Source organism: Poeciliopsis prolifica, unplaced genomic scaffold (assembly GCF_027474105.1).
Source record: "Poeciliopsis prolifica strain line A6 unplaced genomic scaffold, Auburn_PproV2 SCAFFOLD001, whole genome shotgun sequence".
NCBI lineage: Eukaryota > Metazoa > Chordata > Actinopteri > Cyprinodontiformes > Poeciliidae > Poeciliopsis > Poeciliopsis prolifica.
In genome coordinates this window covers 20,538,492-20,548,100 of record NW_026562376.1, presented here as the reverse complement: position 1 = coordinate 20,548,100, position 9,609 = coordinate 20,538,492, and the positions used below count along the sequence as shown (strand labels likewise).

At 41.2% G+C, this 9,609-nt stretch overlaps 1 protein-coding gene across 2 annotated transcripts; it reads left to right on the top strand.

The window, feature by feature from the left end:
* Positions 1-1,077: 1,077 nt before the first annotated feature.
* Positions 1,078-8,537, top strand: hbp1 (HMG-box transcription factor 1). Of its 2 annotated transcripts, none has more exons than XM_055039771.1 (11): positions 1,078-1,150; positions 2,946-3,099; positions 3,190-3,367; positions 3,708-3,828; positions 3,939-4,053; positions 4,683-4,801; positions 5,058-5,214; positions 5,985-6,129; positions 6,320-6,607; positions 7,535-7,676; positions 7,779-8,537. In XM_055039771.1, the coding sequence occupies exons 2-11, from the start codon at positions 3,027-3,029 to the stop codon at positions 7,794-7,796; spliced, it is 1,356 nt and encodes a 451-aa protein (XP_054895746.1). In that variant the 5' UTR covers positions 1,078-1,150; positions 2,946-3,026; the 3' UTR covers positions 7,797-8,537. The 2 variants fall into 2 exon arrangements, with proteins under 2 accessions (XP_054895746.1, XP_054895735.1); XM_055039760.1 differs by lacking the exon at positions 1,078-1,150 and adding an exon at positions 1,193-1,284.
* The last annotated feature ends 1,072 nt before the right edge of the window (positions 8,538-9,609 follow it).

Genomic DNA, 9,609 nt, shown 5'->3' with positions numbered 1-9,609 from the left:
TCTCATTCGGAAATCACAGCACCAAAGTCTGGAGGAACAGAAAACAAGTATTAAGTTTATACAGTTGGAGAAGATTTTGGTACCCATGCCATCTGCTAGCTTTGGTCGACTGTAGCGGAAATCTTATGGAGCTTTAACCTATCTTCTGCTGTTAAGCTTTTTTGGAGATTAAAATTTCACTATCCAGCAAAAAAAAAAAAAAAAAGCAAAAGAGAAGGATTAAAATAAAACACCAATACTTGCAATTAACACTGTTTTTGTTACCTGTAAGCCATAATAATCTAAATCAACAGAATGTACTTTGGTACATTGACTGTATGAGTTCCAGGTTTTGAATTGAATGGCTAAAACAAAAGCGCAATGGGTAGCGCTGTTGCCTTGCAGGAAGAAGGTCCTGGGTTCGATTCCCGGCCCGGGGTATTTCTGCACAGAGTTTGCATGTTCTCCCTGTGTGTGCGCGGGTTCTCTCCGGGTTCTCCGGCTTCCTCCCACAGTCCAAACACATGGCTGTCAGGTTAATTGGCCTTCCCAAATTCTCCCTAGGTGTGAGTGTGTGTGTGCATGGTTGTTTGTCCTGTTTGTCTCTCTGTTGCCCTGCGACAGACTGTCCGGAACGCGGCTGGAGATCGGCACCAGCACCTCCCGACCCCGTTAGGGAGAAGGGTGCTCAGAAAATGGATGGATGGAAAATGGAAATAAATACAACAAACAAAATCGCACGAAAATGATAATCTGACTCTTTGAATTACACTTGCATTTGCTAGACCTTACAACCCCCTCCACCCCCCCAAAAAAAAACAAAAAAATAAAATAAAAACATAAAATAAAACGCCTGTAGGAACATACTATCGCACTATTGTGGAAAAGTGTAATGCGCAGCATTGTAGTGAAAAACTACCCGTGTATTGTTCATGTTATTTCCAATCAGCTGTTACTGGGCAGTAACAAGCATATACTTTCAGCCAATCAGAAAATGATCAACAATCTCAGCTCCGCCTTCTTTGCGTTGCACAGTCGTACCAGCCAATAGAATCGCCTCTTTCATGACACCGATACGCTCAAAGGCCAATGGGAGGCGTTCTCTGGAAGCCCTCGTTCCCACCCCTCGACTGAAAGCCACAGAGTTTCTCGATGGCGATAGAAAGAAACGGTAAGTGGGAAGTTGAGTACTTATTGTCGCAGAAATAATGGTTCAAACAAAGTTTTGACCCGACTTTTATGCCGTCTCCGTTTTCGAAGCCCCGACGCGATGTTCCAGTCGGGTTGTCACGGCTTTATTTGACGGTAAACGACAGCTTGACATCGACTAGTTTTTTTTTCTCTCCCCCCCCTGTCGTTGTGACGCTCGCCGTGTTGATGACAAGAACCCCCTCCCGACAGCTACTCAGTGAAATAAAGCAACAAAAAACTAAATAATCGAACTGACGGAAGTCGGAGTTAGGCGAGTAAAACCGTGATTTGGGTTTGAGTCGATGCTTTTCGTGTCATTCATTTTGACCGCAGCAGAGGTTGCGTCATGCCTCAACTTGTTGACATTCTTTTGTTTACTGTGTTGGACCCGACAGGCTCGGGGTCTCGGTGGACGAGCTTCACTTTCTGCCTCCGCGTCAAAGAGGCCAAAGCCAGTGCTCTGTGTTTCCAACGTCTGAATGCGTCTAAAGCGTCTGTTCAACAACATGCTATCAATGAATCCGCGTTTATGAAAGCGAAGTCTGGGTTGTTGTTTTTTTCTCCTTCCTCTGAAGCCGATTCATTTCGGGGCAAGCAGCTTCCTTTGTAAAAAATAAAGACGATTTTGCTGTATTATTAGTCCCAATAACGGAGTTTATAAAACACCCCATGTCGTCGTCGGAAGCGTTTTCCTTGTTCTGCTTTCGAAGTCTCAAAGTTTCGTCGAACCATTTTTTTTTTAAAAGACGGTTTTCTTGTTATTTAACTCTTCAGCTGCGTAGCCGTGAATGAATGAGCTCTGCTGCGCATGCGCCAACCCCCTCTCTAAGTTTATAAACAAGGCCTCCACGCAGCGGGTCACATGACCAATCACAGAGACAAAGGGTTCCCTAAAGACCGCCCACGTGTCCCTTGATACTAAAGACTGAAACGACACTCGTGGCTTTCAGACGGTCTGGAGTTTTTTTTCTTCTTCTTCTTCCTACACGTCGTTGACATCTGATGTGCAAAGTGTGTAAATTCATAAACATTTCAAACAGAGTGGAGTGAAATCATTCTTGGCCTTCGATTGTATTGCGTTTGAGAGCAGTTTGAGGCGCACATGACAGCAAGCAAGGTCTTAATTGTGTTTTCAAAGCAAATCCTGAACAGTAGTAGAATTTTATATTCCACACAAACATTACATTGTGATATCAGCGATGAGGATGATTGGCGTGGTTAGTCTCACTGAAGCGGCAGAGTTTTAACGTGCATTTTCCTTGAGGATTCCTCAGCATATCATTTTTAGACGTCTCAAAGTTCGCCACATTTCCACATCTGGTTAAAGGAGGTTGGAAGCTATTCACTGCAAAGCCTCCCTACTATTTGCTGATAAGTCTCTCTCTCACTGGCTGAGTGAAACACAGACATGTCCTGACAGGTCATAGAAAATAGAACAGAAAAAAAAAATGTCTATACTGCTGCCACTTCATTGGTGTTGAAAATGAGATTTTGAGCTTCCAAGCTAGTGGTTACAGATTGGTAACCGTTAATATGAAAATCGTCTGATTCCAGGGACCCTAATCCAGTTTAGTCCAAAACATTCCTGTCATTTATTAGGATTCAGGTCCAGTACAATCCATATTATTATGAATTATATAGATTCAGTTGATTACTTCCTGGCAAAAAAAGCAAGCAAACAAACAAAAAATAAAAACATTTACCAGCAGAAATCCATCTGATTTATCGACTTTAATTTATTATTTCTCTGTTTTTGTTTTTTTTACCATAACCAGCTGATGTTGCTGAACATGGAAGCTAAGTAAGTTGCTTCACGATCTTTGCTGGAAAACAAGAGGAAAGTGCTCACACAGAGAATGGACGAGTCGTTTGATCCACTCAAGTGTAACGAGGACCTGCCTTCCTCACCTGGTTGCCACATGGAATACGGTGAAATGCTGAAACAGCAAGATTACATTTATTATCTGCCCTACCTTCCTGCCATATTTGGGCTGAATCTCGTTGTGATCTTTTCTTTAGACGACATGCCTGAACTGCAGGAGGTGGAGGAGGATCAGAGGTCTCCGGGCTTATTTCAGGTCGGAGCCGTGTCCCACCAGGAGCTCGGCTGCTCCCCGAACACCAACTGGCTCGCCGAGTTAGCCAACATCGCCACCAGTCCCCAGAGTCCTCTGCTGAAGGACGTGCCACACAAGAGGTTCAGATCAATTTGCTCTAACTTAAAAATCAGATCCATTTAGGTGACTCAAGCCTGGTGATAGACCAATAATATTACTCCAGTACACCCACAGGGGAGTTTTTAGAAAGCAGGCTCGGCAGGTTTGCAGAGTACTTTTGAGCTGTTTTTGTGTCTGAGCGCTTCTGTCAAGATCACCAGCTCTTTTTTTTTTCAAATTGATGTTTCACCTTAAAGCTATTGTGTCATTTACACTGTCTGTGGAGTTTTGGTATTGTTTAAAAAAACAACAACAACCACAACAAAAAAAATGTATATTAAGCATGAAAAGCATTTACATTTATCTCAATATCAATTCCAGATCATCTCCAGTTCACATCTTTGGCAACAGTAACAGTTTACATTCCTATGCCCGGCCTCCGTTAGCCAGCAGCGCGCCCAGCCCTTCCAGAGGCCACCTCAGGGAGCGCAGACGCGTCAGGGTAATCTCGCTGCACGAAGCTCCGAAGGACAATTTCCTGCTAACCCCATAATATTTAGGCTGTTTATTTATTCCTAAACATTTGAGAATTATGCTTCTTACCCACGACAGGCCAGCAGTGAATCAGAGTCCGGCGTTTTCTCCATGTCCTCGTCGTTTTCTGATGACGAAGACATGGCGTGGTCTCATTCGTGGCCGTCCACAGCCTGGCACTGCTTCCTAAAAGGTGAACGCATTCGCACGCACGTTTGCGGCGCCTTACTAAAGTACTCGTACGTCCACGCAACATTTTATCATGTTGCGAGAGCAGGCTCTAATGTATAATTCTGGGACTTGATGTGATGAATCAATGCAAATTATTGGAGAGGTAGAGAATGTATGAATGGCGTTACGGTTGGTTTACAAAAAATAATCTAAAAAAATACAGCATTCTTGATTCGTGTAAAACGATGAATCAAGTTGTATAGATCTGTAGTTTTCCTTCCAGAGATAGTGGGAAGGTGCGGCTTTCTGTTGTTCTGTCACATAAAACAGACTGCAGTCTGTGGTGGTAATGTAACAAAATATGAGCAATAAACTCATATTTTTATGCACACAAACACAATCAAATCATATGAAACGAGTCATTTCATTTGTGAAAATACCCCGTTTGGTTTGAGTGAGACTCTTTATGTTCAAGCAGCACTGATTGGGCAAAGTTTTACTCCACACTTTGACTGGAGTATTTTTTGGAAGAAACACATTTGTTAAGCCTCTCCAACCTCTAGTGTTCAAACATCTGTACTGCATCTATTTACATAGATTCTGTTGGCCGTGGTCTTTTCATCTGGTTACATTGTTGTGCTGATGATTCAGGAACCCGCCTACGCTTCCACCGAGGTCCGAATGTGGAGTGGCAAGAAGTTGATGAGCTGGGCGATTCGGATGACGACTCTGACGACGAAAACATGTCACAGTCCTCATTCTCAACCAAAGTAAGGCAGTGCACGCCTCAAGGACAGATGTTTCTGAATTTTCTAACTTTCCCCGAACTGGCCACAAGATGGCAGAGAAGTCGCCTAGGAAAATGCAGTAGTTCAGTAAATGAAACCGAAGTGATTTGCGTTGATAATCCCTTGACATAAAACAGAAACTCATGGTTCAGGAAACATGACACCAAGTTGTTTCTGCACCAGTTTGTTCATTCTGCTGGTAAATAACGCTCTTATTTGCTATTTCCTTTATTTACAGAGATTTGGTTCGGATGGACTTAAACTCGTAAACCATGAAGATACAGTATCCTTTGGCCAGGCTGCACTCAAGCTGACCTTTGACCCCGGATCCCCAGAAAAAGGTCTCCTCACAGCCGAATGCAGATTGGATCACCCGTTTTTTGTCAAGAACAAAGGTACTGTTGAACCTTTTCTACAGTATTTGATAGCCAACAATAAAAATGAATTATGACTCCTGTTTTTTACACGTTGCAGGTGTATTAATGCCCCTTAAACATTGTCACATTTTATCACACTACAAACGCAAACTTCTCTGTATTTTATTAGGATTTTATGGGATCAAAATCAAGGAGCATATTTTTATTTAATTTTTTTAAATTCATTTATTTATTCATGTTTTTTTTTGTTTTGTTTTTTTTTACCAAAATCAGTGCGCTCATTTCAGTATTCTACCATTCTGCATCTCTAGTTTAGATCGCAACACATTCATCTGTTTTCTGGCCTAGTCAAAGCCTAAATTTAAATCTATTTGAGAATGACCTTTCACAGAAAATCTCTGTATCCAGTCTGATTGAGCTTAAGCTGTTTTACAAAGAGTGATCACTCTTAGGCTCTAGATTTTAGAAAGAGTGATGACTCTTGGCTCCAGATTTGCAAAACTGAGTCTCTCTTTCACAATCTCTAAAAATGACAGAACTTTTGGAATAAATACATATGTACACTACACTTTTTGGATTTTCTTGCTAAAACAAAACATAAGATCACCTATCTTTGCCCTCCCTATTTAAATATCCCCGTCAATTTGTGTGCAACATAAAGCACATTGAAATTTGTGCTTGTGATGTCACTGAACACGGACTAAATACCATTTGCTGCCTGCAGACTTATTGTCAGGGTTGTTTTGTTTGAAACAGCTTTACATTACTGCACCATCTGTTTCTGTCAGGGTGGTCTTCCTTTTACCCAAGCCTGACCGTGGTGCACCATGGGATTCCTTGCTACGAGATGCAGCTGGGGGATGTGTGCCTGCCACCGAACCACCCAGATGCCATCAACTGTGACGACTCGGTTGTCTTTGACACTTTCAGAAGGTATGCAGTTTATGTTCTTATTTTTTATTTCTGTAAGTCAACACCTGCTCTCCTCTTATGGTTGTATGTGTAGTAAAATGACCTCAGTGAGGTTTATTGTATGCATTGTATTCAAATCTTTTGCTAAGATTTAAATTTATTAAACGCGTTCAATGCTAAAATGTCTCCAATATCTTTTTTTTTTTTGCAGCTATGACTTCACCCCACTAGATTCCTCAGCAGTTTACGTTCTCAGCAGCATGGCCCGTCAGCGCAGAGCCTCCCTGTCCAGCGGGGGCGCCGTCAGTCCAGACTGCGATAAGCTGGAGCGCTCCAGCTCCCCACAATCCTCGGGCAGCAAATCCCACCGGAGCCACCTCTCAGGGACAGCCAGCGGTGCCACGCCTATGAAATGCAAGCGGCCAATGAACGCCTTCATGCTCTTCGCCAAGAAGTACAGAGTGGAGTACACGCAGATGTATCCCGGAAAGGACAACAGGTGAACTTTGACGCGTCGGGTCCAAATATTTCTCTGTCAGTGTTTGACCCCGCAGAAGTCTTCACCTTCCTCCGTTTTAAGTTACAATCTGAGCCAGTCCCTCTTTTACCTCATTTAAACTTTAAATAAGTTATTACTGTCTAAAGCTGCTCTATATATTGAACGACCAGCAACTTTATTTTTGACCTAATTTGTGCGTAGACAAGTCTGCGTTTTGCCAGACATAAAATTTCTGGCTGTTTGGAATATTTGTGTTGGACGCACTTGATTTTAACCGTTAAAACATGGCAGGAAAACAGTGAACTGGTAATGGAGACAAACTTGTTTTTTGTTTTTTATACATAAAAAAATCTCTCCTTTTAATTATATATCACAAAAAATATATTGGAGTGTTTTTTATCTCTGCACATTTCCAGCTTTAAAGCTGGGAAGATATTCCTCTAGGCTGTGATTGGTTGTTTCTGACCTAATGGAGTGTTTCTGCAAATGGCAGTAGGACGGCAGATTATCTGTCTCCTGCTGTCAGATCGTATAGGGAGTTTTAACAAATATTTAACTATTTTTTTTAATAAAAGGTACCTATTCCAGATTTGAAAGTGGAGTTGGAAACCTGAAGTATCAATACAGTAACTGATTCGACTTGTATCAATACTAGTTTGGAATCTTTTTATGAATTCAAAGAATAAATATATAGTTCCACTTTATTATTTTTACACTTTTAAAGAATTGCACAATTTACCAATTTCTGTTCTCTTTTTTGAAAGTCTCAAGTTTCTAGTTTATTTAAAGAAAAAAAAACTGTACAGATTTAGTTTTAGATTCTGCTGAATGCACTTTTTGCATAATTTCAACATGAAGAAAAAGAGAAAACAAAAAGCAGGAGATGATGGAAACCCTTCTCCTTCTGTTTGAACCTCCGAACCTCAGAGCCATCAGCGTCATCCTGGGTGACAAATGGAAGAAGATGAAGAACGAGGAGAGGAGGATGTACACCATGGAGGCCAAGGCTTTGGCCGAGGAGCAGAAGAGACTCAATCCAGACTGCTGGAAACGGAAACGAACCAACTCGGTAAGAAACTCCAAAAAAAAAAAAAGAAAAAAGAAAAGTCATTCAGGTCTTTTAATGATGACCTTCTTAAGTTCACCTGCATCTCCTGTTGTCCTCCTGCAGGGTTCCCAGCAGACTTAGACCATCTTCCTGCTCGATGCCTCTTTGCTCTCCTGCATCCTCGAGACTCAACTGTGATGCTGAATTCACTCGCTTTTGTAACCTCGACACATTTATAGTGACAAAACAGAACTATGAAACGTATACAGAACATGTAATCTAGTCACTAACAGCTTATATATTTTCATATATCTTTTAAAGATGTCTTATTCTCTTGGAGAGAGAGAAAAACAAAACAAAAAGAGTGTGAAACTTCTCACCTCCTTCAGGTCATTTCTTATCCAGTTGTGAAAAACCGAAAAATAAATTGCACAGAAAAAGCCGCGAGCATTAATACAATTGTACAAAAAAAAGGGCAATATTAGCAAACTTTTATACCTGTTTGTATTCGTTTTTGTATGCATATGCACAGATTGGTAACTCGGTTTGTATTACAGTGTATATTCTACCGCTGAACGATGTCCAACAGTTTATATGAACCCCTATCATGCCACCAGTCAACTTTCTGCACTTTATATAAATAATGTAATCTGAATCTATACAACCAATGTATACAGATAAAAAAACAAATGTTTGTATATTGAAACTATTATCTTAGTAGTTAGCCATTTAACACAGCCATGGCCCAGCAGTCAGGCTCTGCTTTCAGGTTGAATTTTAAGTGCTTTGTTGATAATGTACAGGTTTCACTGCACCGACGACCCCTGTTGCACAGAATATCCTTGTATCATATTATAAATAATTTTTTTTAAAACTTCTCAACCGTTTGCGTCGGCCTGTTATTTCATGTGTGCCTTTAACTCCTCAGTTTTGTACCGCGAAGCATGTGTGGGAATGAGCCGGTAAATTTGAACAACTTCACGACGTTCCGTGCCCGATCCGGGATTTCCGGGTTACCTTCCTTTCATGTCTGCGAAACGGTGAACGTTGTGCGCTAATGGTATTGAGGAGTCAAAAACATGGGGAGCGGGAAATGACACTTTCTGTCCTGTGTGCGGGAAAACATCAAAGGTTTCAACTGAATCATGTACTGGCTGGAACCTTGGAAAATCTCAAAGGAAATGTAAATGAGAGAAAATGCTTTAATTGCAGATGGTGGTTTCAAGGCAAACTTGCATTTTCCCTGGAGAAAGCCTTCTTTGATGTGGAACGTTGTGAATCTGTGGCTAAATACTGCTTCCAAAGGCTTAAAGACGCATCGAAGGCAAGCACTTACAACAACAACAACAAAAAGAAAAATGAAAAATTCAAGGAAATAAAACTGCGGAGAAAGAAATCATCACATCTCATATGGTTTGCTTCATATTTTAAATATCAGATAAAGCAGTAAACATAGGTTGTACAAGGCAAGTATCTGAAGTTTTTACATTACATTTTATTAAAAGCTAAACTGAAATTTATATTTAAATTTGGCAAGATTATTTGAAAATAAGTCAAACCACAGTGCCGTGATAAACATTGTTTTCCCCTTTACAAACGTCTTGCTTTAGCTTTTTTTGCCACCACAAAATATTCCAGATCATCAAGCAAAGCAATGTCACGTCCTGGCTTTCTAATGTCCAGACGGACATTTAAATAAAACGTTCAGTGTCTGCCTTGATTTTAGACTCTACAGCCACTTTTGTCTTGGGGGTCTTGTATGTTGGTGACAGATGGAAAATGACCCACTGATAGGTGAAGACTCCAGCCACTCCTGAAGTAACAAGAAACTCGCTTTATTGAAAGTTTGTTCTGTCTGGCCAGACAGCTCCATCTCGCCTGATTAGGCCTGAGGATTTTCTCCCAGAAACTCTGGGCGTCGTGAACACTCATTCTGGCAACGCGCAGTCTGGCT

What these genes read in the sequence shown, in the direction of transcription:
- hbp1 (XM_055039771.1), top strand. Translation starts at nt 3,027, where the DNA reads ATGGACGAGTCGTTTGATCCACTCAAGTGTAACGAGGACCTGCCTTCC. An exon ending in AAGGACGTGCCACACAAGAG is followed by an intron (nt 3,368 to 3,707) that starts GTTCAGATCAAT and finishes TATCAATTCCAG; the next exon opens with ATCATCTCCAGTTCACATCT. An exon ending in AGTCCTCATTCTCAACCAAA is followed by an intron (nt 4,802 to 5,057) that starts GTAAGGCAGTGC and finishes CTTTATTTACAG; the next exon opens with AGATTTGGTTCGGATGGACT.